Raw genomic sequence first — 19,953 nt, 5'->3', positions numbered from 1 at the left:
GCTCGAACCCACAACTGTGAGATCATGACCTAAGCTGAAGTCGGATGCTCAACCGACTGAGCCACCCAGGTGCCCCTGTTTTGTTGTTTTTTTTTTATTATTATTTTAATTACAGTGTAGTTAACATACAGTGTTCTATTTGTTGGTTTTTAAAACTTTCAGTATAGAGGGGCGCCTGGGTGGCGCAGTCGGTTAAGCGTCCGACTTCAGCCAGGTCACGATCTCGCGGTCCGTGAGTTCGAGCCCCGCGTCAGGCTCTGGGCTGATGGCTCGGAGCCTGGAGCCTGTTTCCGATTCTGTGTCTCCCTCTCTCTCTGCCCCTCCCCCGTTCATGCTCTGTCTCTCTCTGTCCCAAAAATAAATTTAAAAACGTTGAAAAAAAAAATTAAAAAAAAAAAAAAAAAACTTTCAGTATAGAAAGACCACTTAATGGGCATTTGGCACAAACATAGGCCAGGATTTTTTAAATATCCATCATAATTTTTATAATAGGAAAAATAAAATATTTTAGCATATAATAATAACAATGATATTAAAGCTATTTTAGGTTTCATCAATGAGAGGGATTAAATTGTTTGCACTCTTTCTTTTTAATTTTTATTTATTTTTTTTAACATTTATTTATTTTTGAGACAGGGAGAGACAGAGCATGAACAGGGGAGGGTCAGAGAGACGGAGACACAGAATCTGAAACAGGCTCCAGGTTCTGAGCTGTCAGCACAGAGCCCGACATGGGGCTTGAACTCAAGGACCACGAGATCATGACCCCAGCCGAAGTTGGCCGCCTAACCGACTGAGCCACCCAGACGCCCCTGTTTGCACTCTTTCATGGAGGTATCCATATCTGACTGGATGACAAACAGCTTAAATTGTGGGTCATATGCCACATCCAGTTGGTTTCTTTTCGTGGCATTTTTTTTTAACTTACTAGAAAGAAATAGTAAATTCATAAAATTTCATTGTCAAGAATGGCAGCAGAGATTATCCCATTCGGGACCAACTAGTGAGGTACAAAGACAGCAACAAGATGCAAAAAGCCTTTTCAAAACCAGTGTATTAAGAGTTAAGCTTCTGGTGTGTAAATTCTCTGCCAAGGAAGGAAGAGTGAAATTGAACAAGGATGCAACATGTCATATTGAGGTACTTAAGTAAGTCTAGAGTTTTGCCTCCATACCAAAAAAAAAAAAAAGATAAAGATAAAACTTAACTTGAGTAAGTTTTGAAGGCATCATGTGCTCTAAGTTACATATAAAACAATTTAATACTCTGATAGGAAAATGATTCAAGTTAAAGTACAATTAGATCTCAGTTTGAATAATTTTTTAAAAGGCTCCAAAGGGTAATTTGCACTGCTTGAGTCTGGGGAAAATACCCAGAAAACCAGTCAGAAAAAAGTCAATGTTTAAACACCTCTCCCCATAGGTTACACTTAGGTCTAAAAACTTAACAATGGGTCTTTAGAAGCACACTGCTTGGATGAGGAGGCATAATAAATGAATGCATTTAGCTCATTTCCCTTTATGGAAACTACTGTACAGTTGTTTTTTTTTTTTTCTAAAACTCACATGACGCTTAAAACTAGGCAACCCCTTAAAAAACAAGAAAAGAAATTCCAATTTGAGAATAATGTTTGTTTCAACCCCTAACCAATATGCCATTAGAAATTTACCTGGGGGGCTTAACAGTAACCGATTAAGTGAATGAGTTAAACACTAACAAAAACACAAGGGGAAAGAGGATAGAGAGAAACCTCGTGCACAGACCCTGAAATACTGCTTTAGTAGTAGCGCAGCTGCAGGAGGGCACACTTATTGTGCCTAAAGAAAGTGGCCTAAAGAAAGAAACACTCAAAGAAATGAGGCAAGGCTGTTGGTACGTATCACAGGACCCAAAAATAGTCCAATTTTTTAAAAAATGTATTTCAGGTGTTACAGGGATAAGTTGTATGTTTGCAAGGCTGAAAGGACATCTACAAGAACTTCAACACTCTACCTAGCATACATCAGCAGATATTCATCCTGCGGTTTTTTAAATTTTACCTTCATTCAACAGCAAGTACTAAGAGCCTAATGTATGCCTTTTCTTACTTCCATACCTGCACCCTCTACCCTTTCTTGTATTGGTTCATCCATTCTAGATCTCCCAGAGAGTTATGAACACTTACACATTACATTCATCTCTATGTTTGAGACATTACAGCTGAAACCCCAATAATTAGTCAACATTTTTAGGACCTTTCTATGAACTTGTGCCTCCCTTTTGCTTCTATTTTGCTTTCAAACTTACTCAAACCCAGTGGCTGAAAAGCAAATGTTGGTGGGGCAGCTCTCCCATCTAAGCCCTGGGAAGTACCACAGGACCATGCTATGCTTTAAAATACTGTCTTAGCTTGGTCTCTGGGACACATGTTCAAGGAAACTATCCATTGGTACACATCTGTACAGCCATATTGGTTGTTAAATATTGAAATGCTTCCAGAGCTATAGATAAATAACTCCTTTTTCCTGAGGCCTCTTCTCCCTGCCAACCATCCCCTAGAAGCTCCTGAATGTTCCCCTGATCCAGCAGCTGAAACATCAGGATGCTGCAGGATACTGCCAAGCACTGCATCACACATCCAATATCACTTGTCAGTGCCTATGTTGTTTTGCACACATTTCATTTAAGGACTGACTGCTTTGGCTTCTGTTTGCAGAAAGAAAGACAACTTAAAGTTGTCTAAGAAGTAGGAAGGACAACTAAGAGGAACCTATCTCAACTCTGCTGAAAGCTAGACAGTATGAGGGGTGGTGAGAGATGCAGGTAATAGGACTGCAAAAAATGCAAATCTACAAAACTAAGTTTGAGGATTCTGAGAAGTATACAGGAAGATGGGGCATGGCAGCAAGGGATAGGGAAAAAGACTTAAGAGCCAAGCATGAATCTAGATTCTAAGATCACCTTTGGACTCGTTTCCCAGTGGATACAGCTCTATCCCCACTGGGTTGTAGACATTTGCTTCGGGGTGTCCCTTTTATGCCTCCTACTCCCAGCATCTGCTCTAATCTGGGAGTTCTGAACGCAACCCACCTTCTTTACCACTGGAACCAGGGTGCTAACTACCAGACATAACAAAAGTTAGGAAAAATAGCATGTGGATTATGGCTTGGTATCTACAGACTCTCGCTGGACTAGAATGCCACTAAAATCAATGTAGAACTGGAAATAGAGGGGCTGGATTTGACAAAGTTGCTGAGGGGGTTGTCTATATAAAGAAAACATCCCTTAGCTCCATTACTCACTCTTCACTCCTTCCTTCTCAAATTTACACATTTATGGGATTGACGAAAGGACTGGGGAATGTAATGGGTAGGGAGACACTGCCCTAAAATGCATAACCTGCTGGGTAGCACAATCCTGTGTAATAACTTGTAATTATTGTTCCATAAGCAGCAGTTCTCCAGTTCTTCTCTACTGAGTCTGCATTGGTTTCTACCTATTAATCTCCAAAAGGAAGTTGGGGACAAGAGATTAGCAATTATTCTTTGGCAGGGTCAAAAGCTTCAAGAAGAAATACCAATTAGGAGATTCGTCTTGGACTCATGGAAATAATGTGATGTCATGGACAGAAATAATGAGTTAGATATATAAAATCTAGGAACTGCTATCAAAGAAACACTGGTACCTGTACACACTAATGTATGTGTGTTATTCACTGCAGCACTGTTAGTAGTGAAAACCTGGCAACAGTGAAGGAGTCTGGTAATGGGGGAATAGCTCATGGGAAGGAGTAAACTGATGTGTACTGAAATAGCAAAGTCTCTCAAACACATTATGTGAAAAAAGTCACAGAATCATTAAGTAGAATTTTTTTAAATTGTGTGCCTATGTGTTAACTGGATAGAAAAAGCATTGACAGGGTCACATTGAATTAGTTCGAGGGGTTATCTCTGGAATGCTTAGTATAGGGGAGCCTTTCACATTTTATATACACGTGTGTTGTTGGAGTCTTCAATAGTGAGGTGTATCTCTGTGTTACATAGTGATGGCTAAAAAGAAAAAGAATGAGAACACAGCCAGAAGAGCAGAGACCGGACATTGCAAAGGGTAAACTTTCATTCTGAGAGGCAGATCACTGGAGTATTTAGAAACAAAGCAGGTGACAGTTTCTGGAGAACACCAGGAGGAAAACACCGTGAGGAAGATGGCTTACAAAGTTGTTAAATGAAAGACAATGCAAAGAAAGTCTTTGCCATCAGCCCTGTTGTCCAGCAGTGAGAAGGTACAGATTCTAACCCTACTCCACAAATCACTAGTTGTATCACCTTGGGCAATTGCCTTAATCTCTGTGGGTTTCAGGTTTCAGGTTCTCTGTAAAATGAGGGAAGATTAGCAAGTATGATTTTTTTTTTTAATTTTTTTTTTCAACGTTTTTTATTTATTTTGGGGACAGAGAGAGACAGAGCATGAACGGGGGAGAGGCAGAGAGAGAGGGAGACACAGAATCGGAAGCAGGCTCCAGGCTCCGAGCCATCAGCCCAGAGCCTGACGCGGGGCTCGAACTCACGGACCGCGAGATCGTGACCTGGCTGAAGTCGGACGCTTAACCGACTGCGCCACCCAGGCGCCCCAACAAGTATGATTTTTAAGGTCCCTTCCAACTCTGATACTCTATCATTTTAGCAATGATTTTTTTTTTTGTCACTCATACATTGTACTGAATGACTTTTGAGAACACTTCTTAAGTTTTGAGGAATTCCAAATGGTATTTTGATTTCATTCTTCTGGCAGGATCATAAAATGGCACTACAATCCCTAGAAAAGAAAGAGTCAGCTCACCTGTGAAGTATACTACAACCTGGGACCCATCACTTCTGGCATATGGCTAACTATAGCTGTACCAATGTGGCCACAGTATCTGTGGAGTACCTGCTAGCCACAGACCCCAAAAACACTCCTAAGATGTTACAGCAACCCTTTACCACATGCTATAAATCAGAACAAAGTAAGGTTAAAAATAATCCACTCTGGATTATAGTACTGCCAAAGGGTCTCTGATTTTTTTTTCCCTTCAAGAGGGGACCAAAGTGGTTTCACTAATTGAGAAAAAGGGTGGGTGGGGGGGAGCTTCCAGATTCAGCTCTGGCAAGTAAAAAGCTTAGGATCTGTCACTCCCATCCTTAAAACAAGAAAAAAATGGACAACCTGCAAAGTCATGGCCCCTTCTGAGAACTAAGGTTGTAGGGGAAAATGCCACCAAAACACCCAAGTCTGAAGAAACAGGTTTCTCCAAAAAAGACACAAAGAGGTCTGCTTACCTGAAGTAGAAACCAATGGGAACATAAACTGGCAGGGACACTTGAATGGCAACTTTGAGGAACGGCTGAAATGCTGAGTGTGTAGACTTGTGTGAGCATGAGAAACCTCTGAGGCTTATCCTTCTGTGGGCTTTACCTCCGGGAACCCAACCAAGTTCTCACAGGGAAGATAAGAGAAATATTCCTTCCTGGCTCTGACAAGGGGAGGGGAAGAGTAATCATTGTGAAATACCTCAGAGCTTTCTCTACACCAAAGGCCTATGCTCCAGGGGGAAATACTTTGCCTGAGCCTCATCCCTGCTGGGGGAAGGGCATTCCTTTCACTCCAGCAGACACACCAGGCCAGCCTTCTCATCTCACCCAAAGGAAACAAAAAAGAACAGTCAACAGGGGCCTGGGCTTCCAGGAAATGGATGGTGAATGCTGTGGTCTGAACAGAAGTATGGGGCAGGGAAAACAAAAACTATACCACTGGACTAAACCTTGTGAAGGCACAGCCACAAGATACAGGCCCAGCAGACACCGAGATTTCACAGAAAATTATAAAATGACCTGCTCCCATACCTTACCACCACACCAGTGGCTCCAGTATAATGGCAACAGATGGCAGCTGAGAGAACTACATGCCACAGAATCTCTCTCAACAAGCTGCACTTACAGAAAACTCAGAACCAGGAGGTGAAACCAAAACAAGGACACTACAAAATTTTAACTCTCTGACACAAACAGTTACACTTTAAACAGCCCCAAATTAAACAGCCCAACTCCTAGCCATTTTCCATAAATCCACAATGGAATTAAACTAGAAACCAATCAGAGCAATAGCTGGAAACTGCCCAAATACCTGGAAATTAAACAACGCCCTTCTAAGTAACCCATGGGCCAAAGAAGTCTCAAGACAAATTAAAAACTACTTTGAAGTAAATGAAAATGAAAATATAAGATATCAAAATCTGTAGGATGCAGACAAAATAGTGCTGAGAGAGAAATTCACAGCATTAAGCACCTATATTAGAAAAGAAGGGTCTAAATAGAAACATCTAGGCCTCACCAAAGATACACAGACGGCAAAGAGTAAATGTAAAAATGCTTAACATCCTATGTCATCAGGGAAGTGCAAATTCAATGAGATACCACTACACACCTATTAGAATGGCTAAAATCTAAAACGCTGACAATACAATCATTCACAATGATCTGGAGGAACAGGAACTCTTCATTCGTTCCTGATGGGAATACAAAATGGCTAACTCAAAAAGATATCTGCACTCTCATGTTCACTGCAGCATTGTTTCTAATAGTCAAGACATAGAAGCAGCCTAAGTGCCCATCGATGATGAATGAATAAAGAAATTGTGGTATATACATACACAATAGAGTATTATTTAGCCATTAAAAATGAGGAAATGTTGCCATTTGTGACAGCATGGATGGACACTGGGGGCATTATGCTAAGTGAAATAAGTCAGACAGAGAAAGACAAATACTTTGTGATCTCACTTACATGTGGAATGTAAAAAAAAAAAAGAAAGAAAGAAAGAAAGAAAGAAAGAAAGAAAGAAAGAAAGAAAGAAAGAAAGAACGAACTCATAGAAAAAGAGATCAGAGGTGTGATTACCAGAGGCAGTGGGTAGGAGGATGGAGAGCTGGAGAAAGGTGGTCAAAAAGGTATAAACTTCCAGTTATAAGATAAATAAGATGTAATGTACAACATGATGGACTACCACTAACAGTTAACATTGCTGTATGATATATAGGACAGTTGTTAAGAGTAAATCCTAAGAGTTCTCATCCCAAGGAGATGTCGTTTTCTTTTGATTGCATCTATATGAGATGATGGATTTTAACTAAACCTACTGTGGTAATCATTTCACAGTATACATAAATCAAACCATGATGCTGTAAGCCTTAAACTTGCATAGTGATGTCTACCAATTATCTCTCACTGAAACTGGAGGAAAAAGGACACAGGTATGCAATGAAATTTAAAGGCTACTGAAAAAACAGCTGTCAAGGTCATCAAAAACAAATGAAGTCTAAGAAGCCATCACAGCCAAGAGGAGACCAAAGACACATAAAGACTAAATGCAATGTGGTATCCTGGATGGGACATTAGGTAAAAACTGTGTATCTGCATAAAGCATGTATTTTAGATAAGACACAAATACCATAAATAAATGGGGAGAGATAAAGCGACACAGATTCTAAAATCTGACTAGGTATTTTCCTATCGAGTACCCTAAAGGAAGCCTGTAAAGCCTGTGGACATCATAATAAGCCTCATTTGGAGGCTTCAGCATATAAAACTGGTGTGGTTTATGCACCCCATGGAGCTTTGGATACAGGCCACTTTTTTTTTTTTTTCCAGCTCAAAAAGCAGCAGTGACAATTGCTATTCTCCCAGGCTAAGTGTTTAGGCAAGTTATAGCATTATGAGGGTGATAGATCCCAAATTCCCTTTACTTATTCTCCCTGTGCCATCCACACAATTGCTTGAGTCAACTGAAGTGCTGACAGGTTTGCTCATGAGCCAGAGCCCAAGATGTTTTCCATTTCTTTCTGGAGGAATATTATGATCTTTCCTTGCAGCAGGGCAGAACAAATGCAACTGTTTCATAGCTTACTTGATGGATTTCACACACTGCCATGTGTTTCATTTTAAAAGACACTTTTCTAGGGTGCCTGGGTGACTCAGTTGGTTACATATCCGACTACAGCTCAGGTTGTGATCTTGCAGTTCGTGCGTGGGTTCAAGCCCCGTGTCGTGCTCTGTGCTGATAGCTTGGATCCTGCTTTGGGTTCCGTGTGTCCCTCTCTCTCTGCCCTTCGCCCGCTCATGTTCGCTCGCATGCACTCTCTCTCTCTCTAAAAATAAACATTAAATTTTTTTTTAAAAATGTAAATGACATTTTTCCTTCCGTGGGATGTTGGGAGGTTACACTGAGGCTTGCGGGGTGGTGTGGGCATGTTATCCCACACGAGGGGGACTCAGCCTGCCCTCATACTCCACTGGGCTTTGAAGTCATCTGTGACTCTTCTAGGTTATTCCCCATATCTAATTGGTCCTACCAAGCCCCCTTTTGAAATTCCTCCAAAAGTTATTCCTTCCTCTCCATTCGTGTTGTCTTTCCTCTCAGGACTGCCTTCACTGCATCCCAGAGCGTTTGGATTGTTGTATTTTCATCTTCGTTTGTTTCCATATATTTTTTAATTTCTTCTCTAATTGCCTGGTTGACCCACTCATTCTTTAGTATAAGGGTGTTCTTTAACCTCCATGCTTTTGGAGGTTTTCCAGACTTTTTCCTGTGGTTGATTTCAAGCTTCATAGCATTGTGGTCTGAAAGTATGCATGGTATAATTTCAATTCTTGTATATTTATGAAGGGCTGTTTTGTGACCCAGTATATGATCTATCTTGGAGAATGTTCCATGTGCACTCGAGAAGAAAGTATATTCTGTTGCTTTGGGATGCAGAGTTCTAAATAGATCTGTCAAGTCCATCTGATCCAATGTCTCATTCAGGGCCCTTGTTTCTTTATTGACCGTGTGTCTAGATGATCTATCCATTTCTGTAAGTGGGGTGTTAAAGTCCCCTGCAATGACCACATTCTTATCAATAAGGTTGCTTATGTTTATGAGTAATTGTTTTATATATTTGGGCGCTCCCGTATTCGGCACATAGACATTTATAATTGTTAGCTCTTCCTGATGGATAGACCCTGTGATTATTATATAATGCCCTTCTTCATCTCTTGTTACAGCCTTTAATTGAAAGTCTAGGGGGCGCCTGGGTGGCGCAGTCGGTTAAGCGTCCGACTTCAGCCAGGTCACGATCTCGCGCTCCGTGAGTTCGAGCCCCGCGTCAGGCTCTGGGCTGATGGCTCGGAGCCTGGAGCCTGTTTCCGATTCTGTGTCTCCCTCTCTCTCTGCGCCTCCCCCGTTCATGCTCTGTCTCTCTGTCCCAAAAATAAAATAAAAAAAAAACGTTAAAAAGAAAGTCTAGTTTGTCTGATAGAAGTATGGCTACTCCAGCTTTCCTTTGGCTTCCAGTAGCATGATAAATAGTTCTCCATCCCTTCACTCTCAATCTGAAGGTGTCCTCAGGTCTAAAATGAGTCTCTTGTAGACAGCAAATAGATGGGTCTTGTTTTTTTATCCATTCTGAAACCCTATGTCTTTTGGTTGGCGCATTTAATCCATTTACATTCAGTGTTATTATAGAAAGATATGGGTTTAGAGTCATTGTGATGTCTGTATGTTTTATGCTTGTAGCAGTGTCTCTGGTACTTTGTCTCACAGGATCCCCCTTAGGATCTCTTGTAGGGCTGGTTTCGTGGTGACAAATTCCTTCAGTTTTTGTTTGTTTGGGAAGACCTTTATCTCTCCTTCTATTCTAAATGACAGACTTGCTGGATAAAAGATTCTCAGCTGCATATTTTTTTTTCTGTTCATCACATTGAAGATCTCCTGCCAATCCTTTCTGGCCTGCCAAGTTTCAAAAGAGAGATCGGTCACAAGTCTTATAGGTCTCCCTTTATATGTTAGGGCATGTTTATCCCTTGCTGCTTTCAGAATTTTCTCTTTATCCTTGTATTTTGCCAGTTTCACTATGCTATGTCATGCAGAAGATCGATTCAAGTGACGTCTGAAGGGAGTTCTCTGTGCCTCTTGGATTTCAATGCCTTTTTCCTTCCCCAGATCAGGGAAGGTCTCAGCTATTATTTCTTCAAGTACACCTTCAGCACCTTTCCCTCTCTCTTCCTCCTCTGGGATACCAATTATGCGTGTATTATTTCTTTTTAGTGTATCACTTAGTTCTCTAATTTTCCCCTCATACTCCTGTATTTTTTTATCTCTCTTTTTCTCAGGTTCCTCTTTTTCCATAATTTTATCTTCTAGTTCACCTATTCTCTCCTCTGCCTCTTCAATCTGAGCCGTGGTCATTTCCATTTTATTTTGCATCTCGTTTAAAGCGTTTTTCAGCTCCTCCTGACTGTTCCTTAGTCCCTTGATTTCTGTAGCAAGAGATTCTCTGCTGTCCTCTATACTGTTTTCAAGCCCAGCGATTAATTTTATGACTATTATTCTAAATTCACTTTCTGTTATATTATTTAAATCCTTTTTGATCAGTTCATTAGCTGTTATTTCCTGGAGATTCTTTTGAGGGGAATTCTTCCGTTTGGTCATTTTGGATAGTCCCTGGAGTGGTGAGGACCTGCAGGGCACTTCCCCTGTGCTGTGGTGTATAATTGGAGTTGGTGGGCGGGGCCGCAGTCAGACTGGTGTGTGCCTTCTCTTCCCCTCTCCTAGGGGCGGGATTCACTGTGAGGTGGCGTGGGCCATCTGGGCTACTTGCACACTGCCAGACTTGTGGTGTTGGGGATCTGGCGTATTAGCTGGGGTGGGTAGGCACGGTGCACGGGGGCAGGAGGGGCAGGCTTAGCTGGCTTCTCCTTAGGTGATCTACTTCAGGAGGCGCCCTGTGGCAGTGGGAGGGAGTCAGACCCGCTGCCAGAGGGGTGGCTCCGCAGAAGCACAGCATTGGGTGTTTGCACGGAACAAGCAAGTTCCCTGGCAGGAACTGGTTCCCTTTGGGATTTTGGCTGGGGGATGGGCGAGGGAGATGGCACTGGCGAGCGCCTTTGTTCCCCGCCAAACTGAGCTCCCGGGGCTCAGCAGCTCTCCCTCCCGTTGTCCTCCAGCCTTCCAGCTTTCGGAGCAGAGCTGGTAACTTATGACCTCCCAGATGTCAAGTCCCGCTTGCTGTCGGAACACACTCTGTCCAGCCCCTCCGCTTTTGCCAGCCAGACTCGGGGGCTCTGCTTGGCCGGCAGGCTGCCCGTCTGCCCCGGCTCCCTCCCGCCAGTCCGTGGAGCGCGCACCGCCTCGCTGCCCTTCCTACCCTCTTCCGTGGGCCTCTCGTCTTCGCTTGGCTCCAGAGACTCCATTCTGCTAGTCCTCTGGCAGTTTTCTGGGTTCTTTAGGCAGGTGTAGGTGGAATCTAAGTGATCAGCAGGATGCGCGGTGAGCCCACTGTCCTCCTACGCCGCCATATTCCACTGTCCCTCCCATTCCTGTTGTCTTAATACAGGCCTTTTGATCTCTTACATAGATGTTTTTTAAAAAAAAAAAATAACAGTTTAACTGGTCTTCCAGTCTCCAACCCACCCTCCCCTGAATCCATCCTCCACACAGCCATAAATTCCCTAAAGTACCACTCTGATCATATCCTTCCTCTGCTTTTAAATTATTTGATGAGTCCTTGGTTACAAGAAAAGGTCCAGAAGCACAGACAGTCTAGATCTCACCCAGATTTCTAACTAGATCTCCCGCCCTATCCCCTGCTATCCTCCCTCCTGCTCCAACTGTCAGTCATTCTGTCCCGGGAGCCTCAGAACTCAGATGCACAGATTCTGTTTCATGATTAGAAAAGGCTCTCTCATGCGTCTGTGCCTTTACCTGTGTCCTCACTCAGAGAGGAGTAGCCAGGCATGTGAGGTAGAAAGACAAGGGGGTGAGGGAAACAAGGGAACTGATAAGCTTTACTAAAACTGCACAGCGCTACATTCCTATCTCGGTGTTCCATAAATACTAAATAACTGAATGGCTGAATGAATGAATTGCTGACCATAACGTCCAGGCTGCAGAAGCAGGCAAGTGAGAACAGATGGATTATGAGAACAGCTCTGGAGTTTTTCTTATTACTTAAACCCTTTTCCTCTTTTCCTCCCTCTCCCCTTCTTTGAGACCTCCATGTTTATGTTTCTTCTCATTTACAGACTGCTGTAACACTACCTCAGATTCATTTAACCACATCATGCATAATTTATTTACTCATTCCTCATAAATCAATCCCTCTAGCCATCTGGAAAACAAGAACCACTTCTACTGCCTTTCAAGCTCCTTTTAACTAATCTTTTTAGTACGTGCTATTGTGCCTGGTACAAAATGTTAGTATTTTATGCACAATCTCACCACTGACATCAAGGACTTTATGACCTCTTTTTCTGTTGTTGTTGTTGTGTATGTTAGGAAACCCCATGTGAAAACATTAAATAAAATAAGAACAATTAATAAGCTAAGCAAGAAAATTATATCACTACAGAGGACAGTAAATGGACTGATTTTTGTGTGTGGCTCATAGAAAACACCTTTGTCGCTTTATGGTCAGACCTTGTAAATCACAAGAAGTAATTCTCCTGTACAGGCAAATGAAAAGTGGTGAAAACACATTCTATAATCACAAGCAATGTCAAAATCTTGCCTGCCTCAGCTTTCATGTCTATTAAATAGGAATAATAGACACTCACTTGCCTCCATCATTTATTGAGAGCAATGTGAACACAAAAAGCACTTTGGTGATATGGATGCTATATGGTATTATTTTCAATCAGAAGAAATAATCTGGATTAGCAAGGAGGCTTATTAGAAGTGGCCAGCTTCCAATTTGACAATAAATTATATTAAAAAATAATAATAAAAAAATGAGAATTGAGAAAAATACTTATCTTTCCCCACTCCCCCCCAAAAAGAGGTGGCCAGCTTCAGTTTATGGACTGACCACTTCACTTGGGCTAGTAGTTGTCATAACTGACTCACGAGGGTTTTAACTACACATAGTGGAAGTGATATACAAATACAAGTCCCTTTCACAGAAGTAGGCAAATATGAAAAACCATAAAATATCAAACCATGAGTACCTTTCTTTTATGAAATTTAAATTCAGGGCTGTCTATGGGGCGCCTGGGTCGCTCAGTGGGTTGAGTGACAGACTTCGGTTCAGGTCATGATCTCATGGTTTGTGAGTTCAAGCCCCACATGGGACTTAGTGCCTGGAGCCTGTTTCGGAATCTGTGACTTCCCCTCTCTCTAGCTCTCCCTCGCTCACACTCTGTCTCTCAAAAAATAAATGTTAAAAAAAAATTTTTAATAAAATAAAATAAATTCAGGGGCTCTCTTCTACTGTTACTGTGTTGAGGCACCTTTACTAGACAATTTCTTACTGGTATGTTCTTCCCAAATTGGTCACCTCCTTGGAAAGGCCTTCCCTGACCTTTCTAACTTCTTGACCTTTCTAAAGTAGTATTCCTCAGTTACCATCTATTGTCCTTCACTTTCTTTCCATCCTCATACTAATTATAATGGATACTTAACTAAGTAGTCTATTCCCTTACTCATTTACCTGACTAGATCTAAATTTCAGATCAATGTGGATCTTATCTATGTTAATCCCACCACTGTATCTCCACTGCCTATAAAAGTGCCTGCTTCATAGTAGGTATTCAAAAAGTATTTGTTGAATGAATGGGTGGAGGAGTTTGTCCTCACAGTGACAATAAGGTTAATTAAAACTTCCTAGCATGACATTCAAGGCCCCACTTTATTTATTTGGGCTTATATTTTGCTTATTTATACCTCTGTATCATGTGCCTGCTGATATCTCTATAAAAGCTTGCTTCCTGTCTGGAATGCTCTTCTTCCTACCAAATAACTTATATTTCAAGGCCTTCTCAAACACACCTTTTCTGTGAAAACTTTTCCAATCCTAGACACACACAAACATACAGGATGCTTCTGCTAAGTTCTTATAAGAGTTATAACACTTACAATATAGGCTTATAACAAAAATAAAATAACAATAATAATAATGACAGCTAACATTTTATTGAGCATTAGCTCCATGCCAGGTATTATTATAAGCACTTTATCTTACTATTTCATTTAATCCTGAAAAGAACTCTAAGAGGTAGGTATTATCATAAGTACTTAATGTTTGCTTAGTCAGCTAGAATCAACTTTATGAAGGCAGGGATGGTGCCTTAAATCTTTGCTAATTCCCAGAACCTAGCAAAGTTTCTGTAATGTCATATGCCTCTTATACAAATTTGCTAAATAATAAATTCTGACAGTAGTTTCTTGTCCTCTGACTTTACGCTGAGAATGGCAATCCCAATCAGTTAAAGAATCAGACAGTAGTTTTAAGGAATTATATAGATTTATTATATTATATTTATTAATTAAAGTCCTTTCTAAATACAACAAGAAACTCAGAAGTCACAAAAGAAAAGGGTGATATATCTGGCTATGTAAAAATTTTAATATTTGTAGATTAAAAAAAAATTTAAACAAAACCAGAAATGGAAAAAGATACACTCAACCTACATTAGATGAAACATAATAATAATATATGAAGGGCTCCTAGAAAAACTTAAGAAAAGATAATCAGCCTATCAGAAAAATAGGAACATCATATAAACAGGAAACTTCCAGAAAAAGAAATTTAAGGGGTTAGTAAACATATGAAAATATGTTCAACTTCACTAATTTAAAAAAGTAAAAATTAAAACAATAATGAATATTTCTTTCTTTATTTATTTTGCCTATCCTATTGTAAAGGTGAAAAAAGAATTTGACTATTCAGCACCAGCAAGGCTGTGGTCAAATAGCACTCACACACTCATGCTACAGAAATGCTCTAATATACTTAAAGAATAAACACACACACACCACAGTATTGTTTGTAATAGCAAAAGACTGAAAACAACTGAAATGTGCATCAATAGAAACTTGGTTAAAAAAAAAAAAAAAAAGAAACTTGGTTAAGTGGGGCGCCTGGGTGGCGCAGTCGGTTAAGCGTCCGACTTCAGCCAGGTCACGATCTCGCGGTCTGTGAGTTCGAGCCCCGCGTCAGGCTCTGGGCTGATGGCTCGGAGCCTGGAGCCTGTTTCCGATTCTGTGTCTCCCTCTCTCTCTGCCCCTCCCCCGTTCATGCTCTGTCTCTCTCTGTCCCAAAAATAAATTAAAAAAAAAAAAAAGTTGAAAAAAAAAGAAACTTGGTTAAGTAAACTCTGGCAGCTATATCATGAAATTATATGCAGTTATCAAAAAGAATGATGGTACTGGCTAACCAAATAATAGATGAAGGGAATTATTATTATATGAATGCATGCCCAATAATAAAAACCCAATTATGAAAGAGAGAACAGATTTTTTAAAAAATATTTTTTAATGTTTATTTATTTTTGAGACAAAGAGAGAGCAGACTGCAAGCAGGGGGAGGGGCAGAGAGAGAGGAAGACACAAGATCAGAAGCATGCTCCAGGCTCTGAGCTGCCAGCACAGAACCCAATGTGGGGCTCAAACGTATGAACTGTGAGATCATGACCTGAGCTGAAGTCGGTGGGTCATCCAACTGAACCACCCAGGTGTCCCAAAGAGGGAACAGATTTGAACAGACACTTCATCAAACAGGATATGAGGTTAGCAAATAAGTGCATGAAAGGATGTTTCATATCAGAAGTCATTAGGGAAATTAAAATAAAACCATGATGGGATAACACCTATTAGAATGGCTAAAATAAAAATTACTGGAAATACCAAGAGCTGTTGAAGATGGGGAACAAGTGGAACTCTCATTACATAGCTAGTTCAGATATAAAACGGTTACAGCTACTCTGGAAAATGGTTTGGCAGTTTCTTATAAAGTTCAACATACATTTACCACATGACCCAGTGATCCCACTTCAGGCTACACTACTGAGCAAGAAAAAAAGGAATGAACAACTTGAATTAATCTCCAAGGCCTTAAGCTGAGTAGCGAAGTCAGTCTCAAAGGTGACATACTATGTGACTCCATGCATGACATTCTAGAAAAGAAAAAAAAAATACAGGCACAGAGAAAGATCAGTGGTTACCAGGGATTGGGGGTAGAAGAAGTCTGGCTGCAAAGGGGCAGGAGGGAATTCTTTGAGGGTGCTGAACTGTTCTGTATCCTGTCAGTGGTGGTGGTTACAAAAATCTATGCATGTGTTAAAACTTTTTTTTTTAATCTGAAATTGTATTTATTTGCTTCATTCTTAAAGAATATTATCAATGATATTTTCTAGAATCACTTTTATTATTTTCTTTCTCATTCATTTATTTTTTTTTTTTTCTGAAGTTTTTATTTTTTTTTCAATATATGAAATTTATTGTCAAATTGGTTTCCATACAACACCCAGTGCTCATCCCAAAAGGTGCCCTCCTCAATACCCATCACCCACCCTCCCCTCCCTCCCACCCCCCAATCAACTCTCAGTTTGTTCTCAGTTTTTAAGAGTCTCTTATGCTTTGGCTCTCTCCCACTCTAACCTCTTTTTTTTTTTTTTCCTTCCCCTCCTCCATGGGTTTCTGTTAAGTTTCTCATGGCAATGAGAAAGAACGAAATATGGCCCTTTGTAGCAACGTGGATGGAACTGGAGAGTGTGATGCTAAGTGAAATAAGCCATACAGAGAAAGACAGATACCATATGTTTTCACTCTTATGTGGATCCTGAAAACTCTTAAGATTGGACCAGAAAATAAATTTTACTGTATGTACATTAAAAATAATTTTTAAAAAGAAAAACTGTCATCAACAGTAATGATACCTTCTATTTCCCCATCTAAGGGAGGAACATCATCTCTCATGGAAAAATCCATAGCTGTCCCTGGTATGTCCATCAAGTCTTCATCACTGGAGCTGCTCCGGAAGCTATTGAAACTCCCCTGCTGAAAGCCTCTGTTATCCATGGCCCCTGTGCAGAAAGAAAAACAAGAGGCTCATTACAATGACCTTCAAGCCCCTTACCACTTATCTTTTTTTTCATTGTGGCAACTACACATAAAATTTATCATTTCCACCATTTGAAACTAGACATTCAGTAGCATTAAGTTCATTTACAATGTTTTGCAATTATCACTCTATTTCCAGAAATTTTTCATCATCACAAACAGAAACTCTGTACCCAGTAAACATAACTCCCTCCTAACCCCCAACCCCTTACAATTGCCTCTTTGTGTCTCAATGATCTGCCAATTCCAGGTATTTCATATAATCATATATAAATTGTGGCTTTTTGTGTCTGGCTTCTTTCACTTATAATGTTTTGAAGGCTCATCCATGTTCTGGCACGTATCAGTACTTTACTTCATTTTCAGACTGAATAATACCATCGTATGGATACACCATTTTTGTTTATCCATTATTCAGTTGATGGACATTTAGTTAGTTTCCACCTTTTGCGTTACTTCTTTTTATTTCTTTTAATTTTTTAAAAAAATTTACATCCAAATTAGTTAGCATATAGTGCAACAATGATTTCAGGAGTAGATTCCTTAGTGCCCCTTACCCATTTAGCCCATTCCTCAACCCCTCCAGTAACCCTGTTTGTTCTCCATATTTACGAGTATGTTTTGTCCCCCTCCCTGTTTTTATATTGTTTCCGTTCCCTTACGTTCATCTGTTTTGTCTCTTAAAGTCCTCATATGAGTGAAGTCTTATGATATTTGTCTTTCTCTGATGGACTAATTTCGCTCAGCATAATACCCTCCAGTTCCATCCAAGTAATTGCAAATGGCAAGATTTCATTCTTTTTGATTGCCAAGTAATACTCCACTGTATATATATACCACATCTTCTTTATCCATTCATCCATCAATGGACATTTGGGCTCTTTCCATACTTTGGCTATTGTTGATAGTGCTGCTATTAACATGGGGGAGCATGTGTCCCTTCGAAACAGCACCCCTGTATCCCATGGATAATTGCCTAGTAGTGAAATTGCTGGGTCGTAGGGTAGTTCTATTTTTAGTTTTTTGAGGAGCCTCCATACTGTTTTCCAGAGTGGCTGCACCAGCTTGCATTCCCATTGAGTTACTTCTTATTCTATTTTTTTTATTGTTGAATATAGTTGACATACAATGTTATATTAGTTTCAGGTGTACAACACAGTGATTCAACAATTCTATACATCACTCAGTGCTCACCAAATGAGTGTAGTCACTATCACCATACAACATTATTACAATATTATTGACGCTATTACCTATGCCATACTTTCTATCTCTGTGACTTATTTACTGTATAACTGGAAGTTTGTACCTCTTAATCCCCTTCACCTATCTTGCCCAACCCTCGTCCCCTCTGGTAACCATCTGTTTTTTGGATTTGAGTCTGTTTTTGTTTTTTAGATTCCACACATAAGACAAATAATATGGTATTTGTCTTTCTCTGTCTTATTTCACTTAGCAGAATATCCTCTAGGTCCATCCATGTTGTTGAAATGGCAAGAGCTCATTATTTGTTATGGCTGAATAATATTCCATTATGTATATATACCACATCTTCTTTATCCATTCATCTGTCAATGGACACTTGGGTTGCTTCCATATCTTAGCTATTGTAAATAATACTGCAATAAACATAGGGGTACATATATCTTTTTCAAATTAGTGTTTTCATTTTCCTTAAGTAAATACCCAATAGTGGAATTACTGGATTATATGTTATTCCTATTTTTAATTAAGGAACCCCCATACTGTTTTCCACAGTGACTGCACAAATTTACATTCCCACCAACAGTGCACTAGAATTCCCTTTTCTCCACATCCTCTCCACACTTATTATTTCTTGTCTTTTTGATACTAGACATTCTGAGTGATGTGATGTAATATCTCATTGTGGTTTTGATTTGCATTTCCCTGATGATCAGTGATGTTGGGCATCTTTTCATATGTCTGTTGGCCATCTGTAGGTCTTCTTTGGAAAAATGTCTAATCAGGGTTACCACTTATTCTTATATTTTCTTTCATGTTCTTACTTGGACAATATAGACATGCAAACCACTTAGTGTATTCAATGACCCTTCAGATGTAATGTTCCTCTACCCTTACCATGTAGTTGATAGCAGTTTTTTGAGAACCATGCAAAAGAGCAAACCAAATGAGGATAGGTGTACAAAACTCATGGGAGTTCACAAGTAATCAATGGAAATAAAAACTAGACATCACTACTGAGAAATGTTCTGTCCATTTAGGAGTAGAGAAACATTATCTTATGGCTCTGATTCTCCCAGAGCTCATAACACAATGCAGATGCTCAGAAATGAAGAGGCATGTTATGCCATTTAATGTTGTTCTCTGCTGAAGAATTTAATATTAAAGATTAAACATTTCCTACACCCCAAATGTGAATCTTCAGATTATAAATTTTACTCAAAAAATTTTAGTATGTTGATTTTAAAAAACATTAGAGTCAACTTTACTTCACCTAGCCCTGCCCCCTCCTCCCATTTTTTTGATGAGATCTTGATCCAAAATCATAGTCAGCATAGTTCTTTTGGATTTGGCAAACAATATTCGTTTTGAGGTATTCCAATTCTCTTAAGAAACTTCTTACTTTAGGTTATCTGAATTATGTGTAATGAATGTGTTAAAATTAGATGGGATAAATTAAGCAATAGGGCTGGAAAATTGGAACAGATAAATTAAATATTTTAAACATTGAGCGAAAAGGATAAAGAACCAACATTTACCAGGTACTTATCAATTTTTAGGCACTGGGCTATGTGCTTAAACTGAATTATTTCACTTAACTTTTCCAATGTTCCTATGCTGTGGCATTATCACTCCTAGTGCACCCAAGGAAACAAACTCAGAGAGGCTATTTTCCCAGTTATTATTTTTTAAAAAGTTAAGCTCTAAATCATGTGTTCAACTTCCTAATACCTCATGTGTAATAGAGACCAGCTTGACTGAAGTGTGAGTGACATTTATGAACCACCTATTGTGTACAAATCATCATGGGACAGACACAAATATGATGCGAGATGGGTCAGATGAGATGAAGATTGAGAGAC

General features: G+C 39.9%; 1 protein-coding gene across 3 annotated transcripts in view; it reads right to left on the bottom strand.

Moving 5' to 3' along the window:
- CLCN5 (chloride voltage-gated channel 5) overlaps positions 1 to 19,953 on the bottom strand; it is a 181,952-nt gene that overhangs the window by 27,053 nt on the left and 134,946 nt on the right. For all 3 annotated transcript variants that reach the window (XM_058714458.1, XM_058714457.1, XM_058714460.1), the window contains one exon: positions 16,705 to 16,851. In XM_058714458.1, coding sequence (XP_058570441.1) covers positions 16,705 to 16,851 — 147 coding nt within the window. The remainder of the gene's footprint in view (positions 1 to 16,704; positions 16,852 to 19,953) is intronic.

This window comes from Neofelis nebulosa, chromosome X (genome assembly GCF_028018385.1).
Source record: "Neofelis nebulosa isolate mNeoNeb1 chromosome X, mNeoNeb1.pri, whole genome shotgun sequence".
NCBI lineage: Eukaryota > Metazoa > Chordata > Mammalia > Carnivora > Felidae > Neofelis > Neofelis nebulosa.
Note: the sequence above shows the minus strand (reverse complement) of the source record. Positions and strands in the feature narration are given on the sequence as shown.